This window comes from Cajanus cajan, chromosome 5 (assembly GCF_000230855.2).
Source record: "Cajanus cajan strain Asha chromosome 5, NIPB_CcT2T_4, whole genome shotgun sequence".
In the NCBI taxonomy this organism is placed as follows: Eukaryota; Viridiplantae; Streptophyta; class Magnoliopsida; order Fabales; family Fabaceae; genus Cajanus; species Cajanus cajan.
This window is the reverse complement of record NC_138521.1, coordinates 13,060,499-13,083,353: the sequence shown is the minus strand read 5'-3', so window position 1 is coordinate 13,083,353 and position 22,855 is coordinate 13,060,499. Positions and strand designations below refer to the sequence as shown.

The 22,855-nt window shown below is 32.1% G+C and overlaps 1 protein-coding gene across 1 annotated transcript; it reads left to right on the top strand.

Moving 5' to 3' along the window:
• The first annotated feature begins 17 nt into the window (after positions 1-17).
• LOC109816770 (Tetratricopeptide repeat (TPR)-like superfamily protein) lies at positions 18-2,511 on the top strand. The gene is made up of 2 exons (XM_020381884.3): positions 18-305; positions 1,045-2,511. Exons 1-2 carry the CDS (start codon positions 78-80, stop codon positions 2,287-2,289), a joined length of 1,473 nt encoding a protein of 490 aa, XP_020237473.1. The 5' UTR covers positions 18-77; the 3' UTR covers positions 2,290-2,511.
• The last annotated feature ends 20,344 nt before the right edge of the window (positions 2,512-22,855 follow it).

Sequence of the window (22,855 nt, the reverse complement as noted above, 5' to 3'; positions counted from 1 at the left end):
CTTCTTGTTGGTGATGGGAGCAGCTAGGGTTTTGGGTACGGGTTCTCCTCCAATCAGTGGTAACACGAATCTTGGAAATGTCGATGATGCAACGGAACGGACGCAGCAAGAGCGTGTTGAAGCGTTCGAAGAAGTACTTGGAGGAAGCGCTTTACGTGAAGCTCTTCAGAGATGGAAGTTCCCAACTCAACGTTCGTCAGAATCTCAACAACTTCATCAAAAGCGGAAAGCGCGTTTACAAATGGGAGGTTGGCGACACCCTCAAGAAGCTTCGCCACCGCAACCTCTATCAACCCGCTCTTAAGGTTAACACCGTTTCCACTTTAGGAACAGAGTATGGCACAAATCGTACTCGTTTTAACTTCTTTTTATTTGTTTATATATACTCAAATGTTTGCTATTAGTTTCTCAGAATAAAATTAAAATTGTGTCCTTTTGATTCCTGCATTTTGAAAATGGGAATTGCATTCACATTTCTATGAATAATGATCTAAGAGAAGCGGACACTGCTATTTAATCATTTTGCTTTTTACTAATGTGTGGCTTTGGATCTGACATGCAATGCAGTGGAAATTATTGTTGTTGTTGTTGTTTGATTTTTTGAGTAATTGATGTTGGTGTTTTTCTAAACCTTGGGTTTTGAATGAACAATTTTTTGCTGTGGTTTATGAATGTGGATGCACCAAAGGCTAATGAACTGATAATGATAGTAATTACTGGCTACTTACTCACACAATCGCGCACTGGCAGACAATGCAGATGCACGAAAGATGGGGGAGTGTAAATCTTATTTTTAAGGAAAATGAGTTTTCAATTTATTTATTTTTTAAGAAAAGAAATTAATGTTTCTCGTTGTATTAATGCTTTCAAATTTGAATAATTAACTGTCTTGTGTGATTTACATTCTATGATGTGCTGTTTTTGATAAAGTGTGCAAGATGGGAACAAAACTATGCTAGCACAAAATCTAGAGATAGTAGCTAGCAGGCTATAGTTTTCTGTAACTATTATTCATGGAGAAGTGTTCTTTTTTGTATGTTACAGTTGTCAGAAACCATGTCTAAGAGGAACATGAACAAGACTGTCAGTGACCATGCCATTCATCTCGACCTGCTTGCGAAGGCCCGAGGAATTACTGTCGCTGAAAATTATTTCGTTAATCTCCCGGAATCTGCTAAGAATCATCTATGTTATGGTGCCCTTCTGAACTGTTACTGCAAGGAATTGATGACTGAAAAGGCTGAAGCTCTTGTGGATAAGATGAAGGAGCTTAGCCTTCCTTTTAGCTCCATGCCTTGCAACAGTCTTATGACTCTCTATACAAAAGTAGGGCAGCCAGAAAAGGTTCCATCCATCATACGGGAAATGAAGGATAGCAATATCATGCTGGATACTTACACGTACAATGTCTGGATGAGAGCTCTTGCTGCTGTTAATGATATTTCTGGTGCTGAAAGGGTTCATGAAGAGATGAAGCGGGACGGTCGAGTCACTGAAGATTGGACTACCTATAGCAACTTAGCATCACTTTTAGTTGATGCTGGCTTGTTTGATAAGGCAGAGGTGGCCCTCAAGGAATTGGAGAAGAGAAATGCTTTCAAAAATCTTAATGCTTACCAGTTTCTAATTACATTGTATGGGCGAACGGGTAACTTATTCGAGGTTTATAGGGTCTGGCGTTCACTGAGGCTGGCATTTCCCAAAACTGCAAACATAAGTTATCTTAATATGATTCAGGTGTTGGTTAACTTGAAAGATCTCCCAGGAGCAGAGAAATGTTTCCGGGAGTGGGAATGTGGCTGTCCCACTTATGATATTCGAGTTGCAAATGTTCTGATAAGGGCATACACAGAATTAGATATGCTGGAGAAGGCTGAAGAGTTCAAGGAGCGTGCTCGGAGAAGGGGTGCCAAGCCTAATGCAAAAACCTGGGAAATCTTTTTGGATTACCATTTGCGGAAAGGAGAGGTTAAGTTGGCAGTGGATTGTCTAGACAAAGCAATATCAATTGGTAGAGGGAATGGTGAGAAGTGGGCACCATCGTCAGAGATCATTGATTCGATGATGAGGCATTTTGAGCAAGAGAAGGATGTTGATGGTGCAGAAGAATTTCTAGAGATCTTGAAGAAATCTGTGGATTCCCTAGGGGTGGAGGTGTTTGAATCCTTGATCAGAACTTATGCAGCTGCTGGGAGAACCAGTTCGGCTATGCAACGGCGATTGAAGATGGAGAATGTGGAGGTGAGTGAAGACACCAAAAAGTTACTTGAGGCAATTTCTGTGGAGTGACTCATGATGCTTTCATCCTTCAATTTTTGATTGTTGTAAATTGAGATGCTGTGGTCTATCAGCACATTTTGCTTTGGTGATAGAATTTGGTATTTCGATTTATACATTTTGGAATGGCGAATGCTGTCAATCATTGAAGGCCTCCTCTTATTTGATTATTGAATAATGAAATACTGGGAAGGAGCATACATAAAAGTGCTTCACCAATGGGATTTAAGTGTTTGGTTTCGCGTGAAGTTTATCCATAGTCTCGATTAAATACCAATTAATATTATTTTGGATAAATGGTTATATATTTGGTCTTAGGAAGAATTTATTGTGGTTCACAATTAATTGTCTTTCAAGTAATTTTTGTGTTGGATAAAGAAATTATAAAAGTTTTGTTACTATGAATAAGAGTGGGTGAATATAAAAACCGTTTATTAAAAAGTTAACTATAATCATAATTGATTGGCTTCATAATAATCAATTAATTAAAAAATAGTTATAAAGATAAAAAATAGTTTTAATCTATCAGATCAATGTTAATTAAATATAACAAATGTTAAGTGTAAAACTATTGTTAAAATATATAAAGTATAAAATTAATTTTAAAAATCATATATATATATATATATATATATATATATATATATATATATATATATAATTGGTTATATAATCAATTTTAGTTATAACTGGTTATATAAATAATTTTGGATATATAATCGGGTTTTTAAAAATTATGTGCAGATTTTATCAAACCAAAATTGATTATACTCCCTCGTTTTTTTTTATTGACGTTTAAAGTTATGTACAAAAATTAAGAAAATGATTGATACTTTAGCTTTTCAAAGTATTTATTACTTATTTTCTTGTTATATCTTTTAGGTAGTTAGAGAAGAAATAGGTATATTAGAAAATGAATAGATATATTGTTCAGTAAACATACATTAATTATCAAGGATAAAAATGAAAAAAAAAAATTATAGGTCATTGATTTTAGAAAAGTAACAATTAAAAAAAAACAAAAAAATAGTACCAAAATGACTATAAAAAAAATTGAGGAAATAGTAAACTGGTTATAATTTAGGTATAATAGTATGTATTTGAACGTTTACTAAATGGTTATGGTTGGATTATTAATCTAAACATTAGCACCCAAACATAATCATAAATTGCTTTGCTTTAAAATCAATAATAAATGCATAGTCAATCACACTAACAACAATAAGCATAAATCATTTGTCAATTGCCAGCCAACTAAAGGCGAGTTCATATTAATTTGATTATTGAATATATAATAATTATCTCTGATTAAAATGAAAAAGACAAAAGGAAGGCTTTCAATGTCATATCGATTTTTTGTAAATTAAAATTGCCATGCATTTTAAATTAAACGAAGGAAAATATATTTTTACAGAAAAACATTAGGAGTACATGTTTCAAATACATGATGATTTAAGTTCAATTTTTTTTGTCATCGATATAAATTTTCTACTTATAAAAGAAAACTTCAGAGTACAAATAGAGTCTAATTCAATTGATTAAGGTGCCTAAGGTATTGTAAGGCTATTGATACCAAATTCGATTTTATAACTAAAATTTACTAGTTTTATTTATTCTATATTTCTTATATAATGCATATGCAAGTTAGTATTGTTAGAGGTGTTCATATAGGTCTCTCACAGTTAGGGATGGCAACGGGGCGGGGCGGGTACGGGTTTCATGATACCCGTCCCCGTCCCCGTAAGTTAAACTCATCCTCATCCCCGTCCCCATACCCGTCGGGTATAGATTTTCATCCACATTCCCGTCTCCGTCGGGTATCGGGTATACTCATACCCGTACCCGTACCCATCAATTTTTTTTATTTTTTATTTTTTTTATAAAAAAATGATATTTTTAATTATTTTTTTATTATATTATAATTATAATTAAGTTATTTTTTTATCTCATATTATAATAAATAATCACACATAAAAAAATATTAATTTTTTTTAATATAATTAAATTAAAAGTGAATATTAAATTAAAAATGAAAACGGGGACGGGTACGGGGTGGGTAAGTACATACCCGTACCCGTACCCGTATCCGATTTAATATATCGGGTTTTACCCGTACCCGTACCCGTACCCGATCAAACCGGGTATTCCCCGTCAAAGTCGAGACGGGTTCGGGTATTACCCGCGAGTACAGGTATATTTGTCATGCCTACTCACAGTATGTAATTTGCCTTCTTACAAAGATAGTTGTGCAGTAAGATTGATCATATATGTATGTAGAGTTTTCTCATGGGAGGGTCACAACTTGCAAAGAAAAATACACATTGTTTCTTAGTCAATGATATGTATGCCTAAGGAGGAAAGAGGGTCTTCGACTAAGTTTGTTTTTGCTTATTCTTATAAGTTGGATTCCTACTCGGTTGTTCAACCTGAATTACGAACCATTCATCATGGTCTCTGAATATTAAGAAATAAAGGCCTTATTGGGAGGATTCTAGTAAAGTCAGATTCTTCTTTAGCAGTGAAGTTCCTAAATGAAGGTTGTAACCAAAATCATTCATGTTTTTCCAAAGAATTATGCAAATTAATTAGGTCAATCTATTCACACAACATCCCAAAACATTAAATTTTTTGTACGGTGGGAACAACAACATAGACTAGTGACTTTTGTCTTTTTGACATAATTTTTAATTTAATTTTTTATGTTTCTACACTTTTTATTTTACTTCTCAAAATATGTTTTGTTTAAATACTTTTATTTGATTTCATTACATGAGATTTTTTTTCATTTTATTTTTAAAAACATCAAAAAGTAAAAAAAAAAACAATTATAACATTATTTTTTATTTTTTTACATATAGATAATAAACTGACATATCATTAATTTTAATTTAAATCATTTTTATATGGAATAAATAATGTAAATACCTAATTTTGTCCCCTCTTATTTGTCTACTAATTTTTCTTAATCTTACTCAATTATCATTCATTAAATTCCTTTTCAAAATTATTTAAACCAACCATATTAATGCTTCCTTTCTTTTTTGGGGTTTTATAAACCCAATTAGAAGAATAATCTAATCCAATACAATAAATCAGTGATTCAAGAATAAAAATAACTTACCAATCAAATTTGTAATCAAAGAAAAATATGTAAAAAGAAAATCAAGAAAGGGATAAAGAAAGAAAAAAATATCTCTCTCTGTATCAAATCTTTGTCACCTTACGAATGAACCTTATTGCCCTATTTGTAAAAGAGAAAGGGAAACGATTCTGCATGTGTTATGTGATTGTCATTTTGTAAAATCTATTTGGCTATCCTTATACCGTGGGGCCCCTGGAATAGATTTCTTCTCAAATGCTACCCTTGATTGGTTGGAGAGTGATTTATCAAAAGAAGACAAAGTCTGGTCTATCATATTTGCACTATCTATAGACTCTATTTGGAAGGCTCGCAACTCCTTTGTTTTTCAACAGACTCAGCTCAATACTACTCTGGTGCTGGGAGAGATCCATGGGAGGCATCGTGAGATAGCTCATTACATTTGTCATGAAGCTACTCGTAGAGAGGTTCCCCCTCCATCAACCTCAAATATTGGGTGGAAAGCTCTTCCTCAAGGACTTCTAAAGTTGAACTGTGATGGGGCTGTTGCAACATCATCCCTTGCTTCCTATGGTGGGGTGCTTCATGATAGTTGGGGTAACTTTATTTTAGGATTTTCTTGTCTGATTGGACATTTTTCTATCATACATGCTAAATTATGGGCCATGCTCTATGGTTTAAAAATTCTCAGAGACAGAAACTTTTGTGATAAGATCATTATTGAGTCTGACTCAATAATTGCAATTCAGTTCTTAAATGAAGGGTGTCCTAGAAATCACTCTTGCTATGGGCTAGTCAACCAAGTTGTTAAGGCGGCTGGTGACTTCAATAATATTGAATGTACTCACACCTTAAGGGAGGCAAATCAGGTAGCAAATTGTTTTGCCAAAAAAGGGCTTTCTTTGTCAGCAGGTGTTCATGTTTTTTATTCTCCTCCAGATTGGTCTTTTTCCTTTTTATTAGCAGATGAGTCTGCTGTAACCTTCCCTCGTGGATTCTAGTTTTCTATTTTCTTTGGGCTGTTAGCCCCCTCATGAATAAAAAAAAAAAAAAAAAAATCTTTGCCACCTTACACTTTATTGTTGTCATTGAACCTCCTCCAACTAGCTCTACTAAACCTACCTACTAGAGCCACTAACAAGCTCCTAAGATCCCACTTCTGCCAAATATGCTTCCAAAAGCATGAATTTGGCACCAGCTACCAAAGGAGGTTTAAATTGTAGTGATAAAAAAAATAATAAAATTGTGAGTCTATAGATACCATAACATAACATGGAAAAATAGGTTGGAAAAAATTTCAAACAAGAAGAACCATGAAATGATTAATTATTGAGAGTGGGTGTGTGGAAGATAAAGGAACTCAGACAAAGCATAGAAGAAGAGATACAGACAGTGTGCAATCACAACTTTGAGTATTAATATTGTCTCTAATTTAACTTTATGATATTTTGTATTCTAAAATAATGATATGTATGTAAATCAAGGGTTTTCTGTACAACAAATAAAAATCCAACCCTAATAGGAAAAATGATAACGAAAAATAAAAATAGTGAGTGAATAGTGTGGAGAAAAGAGAGACACTAGAAGGGGGTTGAATGATGTCATTCAAACTCACACTTTTCGTGGAATAGTGAAGTAATACCATTACAATAAGGAGTGCAGATGAAAAGGTAAACACTAAGAACATAAAGTGTTTTTGTATTTGTTAGTCTCAACCATCGATACTACGTCTAGTTGTTGATCAAACCAGATCAAGTTCCACAATCTTATCCAAGATACAAGTATTCTTTACCAAGTCACTTTTTGCTTAACCTTAAGTTTTGTTTAACTTACCTCTTCAAGCAACTACTCAAATATTCTTTTACATAAAGTCTCTCCAGGTTTCAATACCAAGTATTTTTTTACAGACAAGCCTTTTCAGGCTCAAACCTAATAATTCAAAGTTACAAAGGTTTACAAGGTTGTTTCATCTTCCTTTCAAGACATGATACAACAAGTTAAGTGCAAAGACTTTTTACAAAAAAGAATTTTCAATTGATTGTTTTTGTATTTCTTTTCATCATCTCTTCTTTCTTTTTGAAATTTCAATTTTCCTTTTATAGGACTTTAGTGAAGATGACCATTGCAAATCCTTGAGCTTTATCTCTCATGACTTGCTTCATTTGTCTTTATTATTTCATTCTTGAGGAGAGAAGTGTTCATTGGTGTAATAAAGCTTGCATTAAATGCTTTGACCAATTTTCCACTTCTTATCTGGTCAAAAAAGCTATAAGATAAAAAAGAAGCCTAGAGTATCATCTAAAATCCCTTGAAGTGTTATAAGTTTTTATGATAACAAACACATTTCTAAACAGATTAGAGTTTCATAAAACGTCTTTCTCTAAAATAAGAAATAAGAAGCCAAATTTTTTTCAAAATAAAGCATTTCAGATGAAGAAGTGACATACTTCGTCTATAAGACAAAGCACACCAAATGAAGCATACTCGGACAAGACACTGAAAAGAACGGCTCTGCTATGACACCACTCTGTCATACTCAAAATAGAAGAAAGAGATGATAAGTAGCTGCCTAGATCAGATAGGGGATACACACATCTTTGATCAACATTTAATGCTTGCATTAAATACATCTATAATACCCTCTGAAGAATAGTTGGGAAGATAGATGAAACAACTCAAGGAAATTTGAACATCCAAATTTTGAACATTGTTACAATGGTCATCTTCTCTGAAGCTACTATATATGGGTCAAGCCCTCAAATAAAAAATGAGACTTAGAGACAAGTAAGAATGCACAATGTGAATAAGGATGAGCAAAATATGAAGTAAAAAGAGTGTAAAAACAAAAAAAAAAGTGTTGTAAATAAAGAAGCATCATAACAAAGCAAATCTCGCGTAGTGAGAAATAAAAAGTTGAAGCTCTACGAAGAAAACCGTTATAGCAAATCTTGTATATAATTTTTTGTAGACTACTTGTGCCAAAATTGTATAGCACTACGTCTAGAAGAGACGAAGTTATTTTTCTAACTCTTATCAATTGTATTTGTAAGAGTTAAGTCTAGAAATGCTTGTTTAAAAGAGTACTTAGTGGTTGAATCTAAAGAGCCTTGTTTAAAGAATACTTGGGTTTAAGCCTGAAGAAACTTATTGAAAGCATACTTGGGTTTAAAAGCCTAGAGAGGCTTGATACAAGAATACTTGGTTTTAGCCAGAAGTGGCTTGGTAAAGAATACTTGTATCTTGTTGAATAAAGTGAAATTCAATCTGGTTGGATTGAGAACTGAACGTAGTCTCTGAGTTGGAGACGGACCAATATAAAAACACTTGTGCTATTTCATTTGTTTTACCATTTCATATGATTACCTTCTAGTACTTCATCTCTTTAAGTTTTTCACTACCTCACTCTAAAAATGCGAATTTTTGATATATACTATTCAACTCCCCTTTCTAGTGTGTATCTTTCTCTCCAGTCAAAGCTACTTATCACCTTTTGAGTACCAAGTGGGTAAAACCATGCATGTGTTAAGATGTAGCGATGAAGCAACTTTTATGTGCAACTTTCCATGTTTGCAGGGATTTGCTTATCCTTTTTTTGATGCAAAACATGTTTTTCACTCCATTTTGTAGAATTTATATCAAGGAAGTACTTTTAAATTTGATTTATTAAGGAAACATTCAGACATAGTCAATTCCTTGTTTAAAGATTATAAATGATACAAATTTAATGCATATATATATATATATATATATATATATATAGGACTAAGGGTTTGTCTTAGTTAGTAAGAGAAACATCTTAATGCATCTTTCATTTTATACAAAGATTCATCTTACTAATGGGTTACATCTTATTAGAAGATTCGTCTAAGTCATTTTAAAAACTTATACTATTGATAAAAAAATAAAAATCTTTATCTGTTAACAACAAAACTTAAAATCAGAGGGATCTAAAATTTTCTTTTGACTTAACAAATAGTACCAAGGGAATGTAATAGAAAGGTGGTTCTCATGAACACTATTGTGCATCACCCCCATATGCGATTTTCAGTGATGGCGATGCTCACCTTTATCTTCTCCCTTGCACCATGTTATGTGTGGCCACAACAAACTAAAACCAATTTGTTGTGAACGTTATTGTGCGTCATTGTCGAAGGCAATTTTCGATGATAGCGATGCTCGCTTTTATCTTCTCCCCCGCACCATTTTTGTGCGCGGCCACCAAGAACCATCGTGTGTCACCATTGGAGACAATTTTCAACGGTAATCCTCTTTTCTTGTTCATGTCTCTCTCCACTACCATCGTCTTCTCCTTGCACTCTGCATAGTGAATTGCCTGGACCATAACAGTGTCACCGTGTCGATTTGATTTTGTGCATCATCGCACCATCAAGGTTTTTCGCAGGAAGCCACATATGGCTTGCGCAACCTTGACGCGAGGGTTTTTCGCCTCAGTCACGTGTTTTCTTTCTTTCCTATTCCACGATTTGAAAACATGGCTTAATGCCATTTTTTTCTTTTTTCTTTTTCTTCCTAGACAGGACGTGTGGGCCGAGCCCATTGGGGGAGCAAATGTTCCTTAAGCAACTAAGTTTTTTCCTTTTTTTTTTCCCTCTATTTTCTTTTCCTTTTCTTGATTAAGATCTGTACCTTATTAGATTAATATATTTCATGATGATGCTTATGACTGACATTTATTTGCATTTTTTGCAACAAAAGGATTAGCATAATTGATTAAGTCATTTCTTTACACACACATATGTATATATATGTATGTTAAATTCTCATGTTATTTTTAATTAGTGTAGAAATTGATTGTAAAATAATAATAATAATAATAATAATAATAATAATAATAAATATAACTATGATATGTTTTTATCAATATTAATAAAATATCATTTAAAAATAAATTATTTGAATGTGACATTCTCTTAATCCTAAGACTTAAAGATACAAATTGTGACAAACTTGTTATCTAAGTTCTTATCTAAATTCAAAACTATAATTATGTATTAAAAAAAGTATTATTACAATGTTTAATATAAATATTTGAAATCATTATATCAAATATTTTATTGAAGAAATGGTTAAGTAGATGTGATATCTTTTAACCTTTTATTTTAAGATACAAGTTATGATAATTTGATCTTTATTTTTTTTCTCCAAAGTAAAAGTCACTAGTAGAAAATAAGGGTATTACGTCACTTCTTTTACGTCAGAGATACCAAAATACAACGTAAAAAAGATATGGTGGCATTTTTGTAATTAATAGTGGACTCTTTTACGTCGGAATTTCTAGAGTCCGACGTAAAAGAGTATTTATATCACAGCCTTTTCATTCTCTTCCCACACGCGCCTTAGTTGATTTGTCAACAAAGAGTAAAGAATATGAGTTTCTCACCTGCACGTTCTCTTTTGCGTACCTTAGTTCTCTTCTGCACCTCAGTTTTGCATTGGGCCTGCACGTTTGAGGTTAGTTTCAAAAATCCTGACTTGCATTAGCTAATTTGTTCATTTTTCAACTAGAACGACTCGTTCTGCTTGCAGTTATTGTTTATTAATTGTTAATCTGGAACGGCCCGTTCTGGTTTCAAAACGGGCCGTTCCAGATGGACAATTAACACAAAATTAATGCATCTGGAACGGGCCGTTTTGGTTGCAAAACGGGCTGTTCCAGATGCATTAATTATGTGTTAATTGTCCATCTGGAACGACTCATTCTAGTTTCAGAACGGGCCGTTCCAGATGCATTAAAGAAGGAGAATTTAATTATTAAGAGGGACCAAATTAGGCATTAACCTTTAGTTTAGCATCGTATTAGTAGATTTATCGATTTTATCCGAAATTACTATCAATTTTTTAGGGTTGTAGTTTAGGTTAGAATAATTATGAATAACTGAGTCAATAGTTAATTTGTGTTAATATATAGATAATGAATCGAATTTGGATGAATGCACGTCGCATTAGTCAAGAGTACAGAAATGGAGTTGAAGAGTTCTTGCAATCTGCAAGAGAAAATGGAAAACCCATCAAAGGGGCATATTATTGTCCATGCGTTTGTTGTTTGAATCAGATACGTCAGGAAGTTACGTGATCACCTATTTATATTTGGTATTGTGAAGAGTTATACAATATGGACATGGCACGGAGAAATATTAGACATTCCAACGGTGTCAACAACTGAAAATTTTGAAGGGATGGACGATTATTTATAAGAGAAGATACGTGATGTTGGTGAAGAAAATTTTGAAAGAGCACATGTGTATGATACCTTAAAGTCTGATTTTGAGCAACCATTGTACCCAAGATGCAGTATGTTTACAAGATTATCAGGAACTTTAAGATTGTTTAGTTTAAAAGTAAGAAATGCCTGGACTGATAAAAGTTTCACAGAATTGTTGGAGTTGTTGAAGGAGATGCTTCCAGAAGATAACACGTTACCTAATCACAACTATGAGACGAAAAAGATACTATGTCCAATGGGTTTGGAGTATAAGAAGATACATGCGTGCCCTAATGATTACGTATTGTATACAAATGATTTTGCTACATTGAAAGTGTGTCCGACATGTGGATTGTCGCGGTTCAAAAAGAAAACTGATGGAAGTAGTGGTGAGGAAGAAATAGAGGGTCCCCCTACTAAGGTCTTATGGTATTTGCCAATAATACCTAGGTTTAAAAGATTGTTTTCCATTAAAGAGGATGCAAAAAACCTCACATGGCATGAAAATGGTAGAAAATGTGACAAATTTCTTCGACATCCAGTTGATTCTCCGCAATGGAAGAGGATTGATGAAACATTTTCAGAATTTGGTGCAGAGTTAAGAAACTTGACAATTGGTCTAGCTATAGATGGCATAAATCCTTATGGGAACTTAAGTAGTAAACACAGTTCATGGCCAGTTTTGCTGGTCATTTACAATTTGCCTCCTTGACTATGCATGAAGAGAAAATATATTATGTTGTCTATGATGATATCAGGACCCCGACAACCAGGAAATGACATAGATGTGTATCTTAGTCCCTTGATTGATGACTTGAAAATGTTGTGGGAAACAGGAGTGGAGGTCTTTGATGCATATCAAGAAGAAAAATATACTTTGCGTGTAATGTTATTTTGCACAATAAATGATTTTCCAGCATATGGTAACTTGAGTGGGTATAGTGAGAAGGGTCATTATGCATGTCCTAAATATGAAGAAAACACAAGTTATACCCAATTGAAACATGGGAAAAGACTACGTACACTAGGCATCGCAAGTTTCTAGTTCATAGTCATCCATATCGTAGATTGAAGAAAGCATTCAGTGGATGTCAGAAGGATGAAATTTCCTCGACACCGCGCAATGGTGAAGAAGTATATCAACGGGTGAAGAACATTAACATTGTGTTTGGAAAGACGCAAAAGAAGTCAACTGAGAGAAACATCTGGAAGAAACGATCAATATTATTTAATCTTCCTTATTAGTGCAAGCTAGATATTATACACTGTATAGATGTGATGCATGTGGAGAAAACTGTTTGCGATAATGTAATTGGGACATTGCTAAACATAAAAGGAAAGACTAAAGATGGAGTTAGAGCACGACAAGATTTGGTAGACACGGGTATACGTTCTGAGTTACATCCTCAGTCTATTGGAAGACGTACTTACTTGCCTCCAGTTTGTCATACTCTATCAAAAAAAGAAAGAAAAAAAAGCTTTTGTGAGTGCTTACGTAGTGTGAAAGTTTCACAAGGGTACTCCTCAGATGTTAAGATTCTGGTGTATATGCAAGATTTGAAGTTAATTGGTTTAAAGTCTCACGATTGTCATGTCTTAATGCAACAACTTTTGCTTTGTGGCTATTCGTAATATTTTACCATCTTCTTTTAAAGTTGATTACTCGATTGTGTTTATTCTTCAATTCCATTTGCAACAAAGTAATTGACCCTCTAAAGTTAGATGAGTTAGAAAATGAAGCAATCACAATCTTGTATCAATTGGAAATGTATTTTCTACCTTCATTTTTTGATATCATGGTGCATTTGATAGTTCATTTGGTTAGGGAGATTCGATTGTGTGGCCCGATTTATCTTAGATGGATGTACCCTGTTGAGAGATACATGAAGATCTTAAAAGGATATGTCAAGAATCAATACCGCCCAAAAGCCTCTATTATGGAGAGGTACATTGCAGAAAAAGCCATTGAGTTTTGTTCAGGGTACATGTCAAAATTAAAACCAATAGGAATTCCTAAGACTCGACATGATGGGAAACATTTTGGTAAGGGTACTTGAAGTTTAAAGATTAGAACTGTGAGTTGAACAGAAGTTGACCAGGCACATTTGTACATATTGAACAACACTGATGAAGTAATTCCTTACATATCGCAACACATACATGAAATCAAGATAGCACACCCCCAAATGAATGAAAAATGGGTATTGAATGAACATAACAAGGGTTTCTTAGCTTGGTTTAAGAAAAAGGTTTACGATGAGGTTAATGCTTCTAATACACTTTTGAGACTCGCTCGTGGGCCTAACAACGATGTCATTACATTTGGTGGGTATGACATTAACAAATATTGTTTCTATACAAAGATAGAAGATGACAAAAGTAGAGTACAAAACAGTTAGGTTACAATTCAGGCTGAGGTTGTGCACTTTGGTAGTTCTAAAGATAAAAATATCATTACAACATCCATGAGTTATTTCAGAGTCATACAAGACATATGGAAAATTGATTATGTTACGTTTAGAGTGTTTGTGTTCAAGTGTAAATGGGTTGATGGCAAAACGGGTGTGTGGACAGATGATTTAGGGTTTACTTTGGTTGATTTGAACAAGGTCGGTTATAAGGATGAACCTTTTATTATGGCATATCAAGCAAGACAAATTTTTTATGTCAAGGATCCATGTAATGAGAAATGGTCAATGGTCCTCGAAGGAAGAACCATGCACGGAACTCACGAAGACGAGTCTCTAGATATGCATGAGACACCGTCTTTCTCAAGTAGATCATTTGGTCCTATTGCGGACAATGAAGTGGACGAAATGCATGCTATTCGAAGTGATCATGATGAAGGAATACGGGAAAACATACCAACCTATTAGGTTTGTGTTTGTGTATTATTCATTTTTTTATTAGTTGTTTTGTTGCTATATTGTTATTATCTTTTTTACTTTATTTGTCTATTTAGTTAATTCCTTGTTTTAATAATGATATTTTTATTTTTTCAGGGTTATGGAAGATTCGGGATCTGGCAGTGGAAGGAGGGAAGGTAGATCTGTCACCCAATTGTCTAGGTTGACAGTTGGACGCATTGCCAAGGAGAGGACACAGGTTAAGGTGGATCCTCGTTCTGGCAAGGTGTCAGGCCCAAATGCTGCAAAGTTTAGGAGCTATTTGGAAGTCATAGCTCGACGTCATGTTTTTATTATCATTCCATCATGGGATGACATTGAGGAGGCTGACAAGAACCTCATGTGGCAGGATATTCAGGTATAGACCAAAAAATCCCTTCAATATTATATAATTTAAATACATTATTTATTATTTGTTGTTATTTTAATAGCAAAATTTTGACATTCCCAACACTGAGATCATGAGGAAGAAGATGTTATTTGCTCTTGCCACCAGGTGGAGAGACTTCAAGACTTTCTTGACACGGGAGTATGTATTTGGAGAGCGAAAAAATGAGACTCCCTGTCTAAAGTACCAGATTACTAACGAGGAGTGGATGCCATTTCGTGCCACTCGATTGGACCCTTCTTGGCAGGTTAGTTATTGATAATTCTTATATTGACACAAATACTTAAGGTATATTTTAATCTCATTTTCTTATTTGTATTATTGCAGGCCAAAAGAGTAGCTGTCCAAGAACAACAGAGCAAGAATGATGCACCTCATCTATTGTTAAGAGGGGGATATGAATTAAAAAAAAATTGATGAAGGCTAGGGCAGAGGCATCAGGGTTTAAATTTAGTGACCTTCTGAATCCACCTCCCCGCTCTGAGATGTGGATAGCAGCTCAAACAAAATCAGATGGGCAAATGACTTCTGAGTCTGCAAGGGTCATTGCTGATAAAATAGTAAGTAAAAATATACAAACTAACACTCTTAATTTCAACTCATTCAATTCATAAGTGTAGTTTAGGGTATACTTATTGTTAATATGTTGTAAGAGGGTTTAGTTAAGCAGACCACCCAGGGCTCATTTGTTCCCCATGGTCGGGATGATATACTCACAATGGCCATAGGAAGGCTAGAGCACCCAGGGCGTGTGCGTGGTATTGGTGGTTCTTGGAGTCACCGAGATTACTTTGGTGCACCACCATCGAGGAGCAGTACTGTTGACTCTTGCAGTTAGGAGGCTATGCAAAGAATGGAGATGCAGTTTGAAGAAAAATTGAATAACATTTGATAAGAGTTTGAACAGAAGTTTGAGCTTTTGGCTCGTTCTCAGCAACAGACTGTAGTTGCTAATGATGGTGTTCGAGTCAACACTAAAGGGAGTTGTGCTGCTCCAGATCCCTCAGGGGAACAGACTAACACTAATGTACCAAACCAGTGTGAGTTATATGTTAAGGATGACCCTCCACGGTTAGTGGCTATTGGTCGAGTATTTAAGGGTGGCTCAACCATCCATGGTGTCCCTCTAGAGCCAGACTGAACACGGGTTGTGGTTGACCAAGTTCAAGATGTTGTTGCTCCAGTGCCTTTTCCCAATATAGAGGTTCAACTAGTGGGGCAAGAAACCAACACGTCCTTAGCTTGGCCAAAATGTTTGGTGATGCCGCTTTCAGCACGGGCAAAGGTAATTCTATTATTACTCTTTTATATTCTTATAATTCTATTATTGTTTAACTAATTTTGATTATTTCTTTAGGATTTTATCAATCGTGGTAAGGAGGTCATGAGAGAACCTGTTATTGATGATGTTGATATCGTAGAAGCTGAGGATGATCCCATATCTAGGCTTCTAACCATATTACCACGATTGAAGAAGAAACCAATTCAATTGCAGTGAGACATTAGAGTTTTTAGAGTTGATAGCTCTAATGTTCCACTATACATATCCCTGCCCGACGCATTAGAGATTGTTGGGGGAAACTCCATGTTAAATATATCTATCATACAGTTGTGGGCCATGTAAGTCATATTTTCTTTTATGAGTCTAAAATTACAATAATTACATTTAACTTATAATAATTAATTATGTTAGGTACTTGGACAAATTGAGTGTGGAGCAAGCACAAACACAAGTATATGGATTTATTGAGCCTCAATCCATCCAAAAATCAGGAAACACTTAGGTCCAGATCCAACAATATATGCAAACATGGATAAGTGAATCAGGAAGACATATATACATGGCTCCATACATTGAAGGGTTAGTTTTTTAATTGGTTTTTTAATCATGGTAATTTTATAACTAATTTGTTTGTCATACAATGTAGGTCTCATTGACAGTTAATTTTAATCATTCCTAAGGAATACACCGTGGTGTGGTTTTGTTCACTACATCGAAAATCAAGTCACGAAATGAAATCCCAATTACAAGGGTAATTATAATTTTTCATTATGTTTTAAAATGTAACTATATATATTGGCTAACATCTGTTTTTATTTCAATTAATTAGAATCGTGATCTAGAACTAATATTTTAAGTGGAAGAGTCAGATCAAAGACATTGTACTTCATATACCCTAAGGTTAGCAAATTATTTAATAGAGGTAATAATATTTGAATTTATCGACTTTGGAAATAATAGTTATTTGTTTCTCATTTTAGTGTAATAAGCAACAAAACTCGTTTGAATGTGGCTATTACATCATGTATTGGATGAGAGCCATAGTTTCTGCGGGTATTACTGATTCTTGGGGGCAGGTAATTCATATCAAAATTTATTTAAGTATATTTACCTTTATGATAATTAACATTGCATATTAATGACACTTAAATTAATATTTCAGGTCTTTCAAGATCCATCTCCATTGCCCGAAGATGAAATCATCAAGATAAGAGAACAATGGACAACTTTTTTTCTTCAAAGTATATAATAGTTAGATTTCTAAGTTTAGTTAGTTGGATATTATGTTTCTAGTTTGATAGCATTGACAAACATATGTTCTATAGTTTTTTTAGGATAATAGGATTTACATTGTCTTAATTTATGTTTTTTATGATTTATATATTATTTTCTTTTTGTCATTCAATTTTGAAATATAAATTATATTTGAATTTGTATACTGGACTGCCTGGGTTAAGTTTTGTATTTTGGAATGTATGCAAGTTTTGTATTTTGGAATGTATGCAAGTTTTAGACGTATCAAAAAATAATACAAATTTAAAAAAAAAATTACATCGGACTATACCATGTCAATTGTAACAAATAATATATTGGTGGTGATTTCATATTTTTAATATCTCAATTGTAACAAATAATATTCATATAATAGTACATGATAGAATATATCTTAACAAAATTAATCAATTAAAATAAAATACAAGGTTTTGAAATGCAATTCAATTTTATAAGAAATTAAATATATAGTTTTTCATCCGATTATATATTATAATTTGTATGATAAAATTATTTATTTTTATAATAATTAATTTAAAAATATTATTTATTATTTAAAATAATTTTTAATCTGATTGTATAAATAGTTTCACTAACAATATATAAAAAATTTAAGCTCATTTTAAAAACCATGAACTGTCAAATTAAGAAATTTTATAGGTTTTTAAATGCAATGTAATTAATTTTATTAGAATTTAAAATTCATACTTATTATTTTAAATAATATAAATAATTGGTATGCAAGATCATGACTCAATGTTACATGTCAATCTCAAATATTTTTAAGTATTCTCCAATTTTTTTATCTATTTAATTAGTATAAGCTATGTTTGTTAATGTTTTTATCTTAATTTTATCGAAAATATGGTTATCTTAATTTTAGTTAAAATATTAAATTTAGTAAATATTAATGTTGGTTAAAATATTATTTCTATTTTGAAATAAATTTATCTTAATTTAAAATTAAAAAAAATAAAAAAAAATTAAAGTTCTTCATAGAATATAATTTAAATATTTGTCTATATAAAAAAAAAGGAAGTTAGTCCATAAAATGGACTAATTAGTGCATGGAGTAAGTTAATTTATAGAATGGACTATGAGACTAGGCTCCTAGTAGATTGACTAATTTGACTCACTAAGTGAGTATTTTGTCTCTAGCAAAAGTGAGCTTTTAGAGCTCATTGAGCCAAACTTCATTGTTGATCGAACCTTGGTCTCTACCTATGGCCTTTTTTTGGATCACTTAGCTAGAAAGGTTCGTTGAATGAATTTTCTTAGTTATGAAATGGGGCCGCTCATTGAGAAAGTCGAGCTCAACGAATCTCTTGTTTTGATATAAAACACTAAGTTAGATGATGTTACAAGTTGATTAATTGTATGGTGCTTTTCTATGTTGATTTATAATTGAATGATGTTTCTCGATGTTTTTGTACTATTGAATTAAGTGACAAGTTGATGAAGTTGAGTTATCGATAAGTTGTATCTTAATTAGTTGAAAGTTGATTAATAAGTTGTATGTTATATAAGTTGTAGAATCATTTATTTAAAATGCATGTTTTTCAAAGAAGAAAGTTGAATCAGAGGATAATAAAGTTGTTTTAATTAATATTGTAAAAACCCTATTATAAGGATTTAAAGTTGTGATACTTTGTAGAGTCTAACATTAAAGAGAAATTATTTTTTTAAAGTGATCTTTATTGTAGAAGATCTCCAACTACTTATTCAAACAAAGTATTTAAAAAATGATAAAAATTGAAATAAAGTAATTTAAAATTTAAAAATTTTAATTTGAATTTCTAAAACTTTCTATCCAAACATATATGGTTATGGTTATTTATTTATTTATTTATTTATTTTAATATTTTTGTGTATTTTCCATTCTTATGCATAAAAGATCGAAGGATTTTTCTTTGTTTCCAACAATGACGTTGTTATGTTTTGTGCTGTGAAATTTTGCGTTATACTGGTGTGATGACCTCATGCGTCATTGCATACCTCACAAAAATACTTATACAAGATAATATAGACTAATTTTTTAAACACATTAGACCTATTTAATCATAATCTTGTTTAGCGTACGTAACCTATATCAGTCTCCACTGGTCCAAGTCCTTCATGCAGCAATCACTGAAATGCAAAAGATAGAGAACGCACTGTGACAGTGTCATACATAACATAACTCATTGACTTTTTCAAATGATGTGGCCACTGCCACTAATCTATAATTGTCCTCCCAAGTCAATCCTTATTTTAATCATTCTAGGTAATTAATCAATACGGTGTATCAGATAGTTAATGTCCTAATTAATCATATATTTATATGTAAGAATTCCACATACCAACCCTAGCTTGAATGGTTTGACACTTAAAATCAGGCAGTGACAGGATTAAAAAGAAATAATTACACACAAGATTTAATTAATGGGGCAATCTTATTTTAGTTTTGTTAGAGTTTTGAGTAGAAACAATATGATTGGTTGTGACTTGTGAGTAGAGAGTAGGGATGGCAACGGGGCGGGTCGGGTACGGGTTTTATGATACCCGTCCCCGTCCCCGCGACATAAACTCATCCCCGTATCCGTACCCGTACCCGTCGGGTATGTGATTTTTATCCCCATCCCCGTCCCCGTCGGGTATCGGGTATACCCGTACCCGTACCCGTACCCGTAAAAAATTATTTTTTTTTTGCAAAAAAAAATAATAATATTTTTAAATTATTTTTCTATTATATTATAGTTATAATTAGATTATTTCTTTATCTCATATTTTAATCAAGAGATTTCTTAATAATTATACAACTATAAATATTTCACATTATAATAAATAATTACATATAATAAAATGTTAAATTTTTTTAATATAATTAAATCGGGTACGGGTACGGGTACAGGTACGGGTATGATGTCATACCCGTACCCGTACCCGTACCCAGTTTAATTTATCGGGTTTTACCCGTACCCGTTCCCGTACCCGGTCAAACCGGGTATTCCCCGTCAAAGTCGGGACGGGTTCGGGTATTACCCACGGATACGGGTTTATTTGCCATCCCTATTAGAGAGGCATAGAAAAAAGTCTTTTTAAAGCATGGATTGATATGAATGATAAGCTACATTGCTGGAATGATATCTACTCCTATAGTAGTAACGTAAGCTTTAAGGAGAAGACAGATGGTAAATTAATTAAATGCCAGCAAACATAAATATGACGTTGGACATATTCACGTGCATGCATTATAATTCTACTCGGAAATATTATGAATGTGCTCATACTTATTAAAATGCCCTGGCCCAAGTATTATTCTATTAATTATGCCACTGCTTTGACAGTGCAACAATGTTAATTGTGTTGGGGTATGTTATGATATAAGGTGAGAGTGAATAAGTCAAACTCCCATTTAAAGCACGCATATTATATATATCCGTTTTTCTTTATCCAATAGAAATTTTGAACTTAAGATATATATATATTTTTGCTGTACTGAGTAAAACAATAAAAACTTTTGCTATAGTTCGTACCTGCACCAATTTAAAAGAGTCGTTGAAAAATCAGTCACTATGAAATCGCCACCAGTATGTAGTAGGTTATCAGATGCCACAAATAAGTCAACACATTAATGCAATCCATATAAATGATATATAAATGCTTTGCTAGATTGTCAAATACATTAAGGATCTAAGATCTGCCAACTACCAACATAATAAGGATATAAATTTCTATGCAAGTAATTTTTGGGGGAATTTCTTTTTTATTATTATGGTTCAAAACATATTTTATGCACAAGTTAAAATTTTATCTTAGGAATGAATTTACTTCATTTTTTAAAAAAATTATTTATGAAAAAATTTATCTAAATAGACTGTAATTAATATTTTCTTTTTATGGCATAATTAGTACTGCTTTATTCCAAATCGATTGTAATTTTAATATTTAAAAAATATATAAAATGCTTATTTTTTAATATAATTTTAATTATTTTTTAATTTACTCTTTATAAGTAATTTAACACTACAGTTAAAAATAATGTATTTACCGAGAAAGTATAATTATATTTAATAAAATTATATTAAAAAGTGATACATTTAATATTATTTGTATAAAAATAAAATAAAAATTATAAACTGCAATCATTTTTAGATATAAAAGTATTTGGAAACCATGTACATTTTAATGAAATTGGATAACAATAGTGTGGGTTATAAAGTTCTTTTCTAAATTTTTAATATTTTGATAAATAGACCTATTTTATATTTTGTTATATAATGGAAAATTTGAGAATTGATTTTGATTGTAATCAAACTCGATTTTAGGAAAAATATAGATGTTTTGTTATTGTTTGGTATAATTGGTTTTTTTTTCTCTCTCTCAAAACCTCGGTTTGATTAAAATTATAAAAGTAGCTTTCATGTTAGATCGCAAAATGTATACTATATTTCGTAGAATTTTTTTTTTTAAATAGAACTATTAAAACATAAACCATTTTACTTAAAAATAAATTTAAACCAAAATTAATTTTACAAAATCAATTATGCAAAGTTAACTTGAATTTGATACTTGTATTCTCCAACATTGTTTGGGACTATAAAAAATAATATGGTAGTATTTTATGATTAAAGTATATTTTAAGAAGAGTGTGTTTTTATTAAAAGTAAAAAAATTGTATTAAGTTTGAGAAATTGACTATTATTATTATTTTTCTTAGAAAATAGTCTATCCACAATGTAAAGATTCTTTTTATATTATCATATAATCAAATTTTATCCTATGCAATAAATTTATTGACTTTTATAAAAATTATTTTAAAAATTATACATATCATAATTTATGTTGATAGTATAAAATAATTTTATATAATCAGTGTATAACTAACAAATTCTTATATATATATATATAGATATATAATTTTAACACAAAGATTTCTAAACATAATTATTTTATTCCAAATATTATTTAAATTAAATTAATCTTATAAAATCAAAATCATTCATAATAAATTTACAAACTATCACTAAAATGTACATATGTGGATATTAGGTTGTGAAAGTCTAATGAGATCCAACACTTTCGTATACAAAATTTTTGTATATAACTTTATCAAGTTAAAATTTGACACTTAAAAAGTGCATCACTTACCTATTTTGTCATCATAAAATTCATTCCCAATTTAAATACCCCGCATATATATGACAAGAAGACATTGTGGGTGGCTTGCCTTAATTAAGTTTGAGTTTTTTTTCTTTCTTTTTAATCCATAAGAATGGAATACGGGTATTAAAATAATTTATAACATTCACACACGTACTCAACATTTAAGCTAGACCCCATGATAATTAAGCTTGAGTTTAGGACTTTCTTTTTATTTTTTCATTTTACCCGTCACCTGTTACAGTAATTCATTTCATGATAAAAC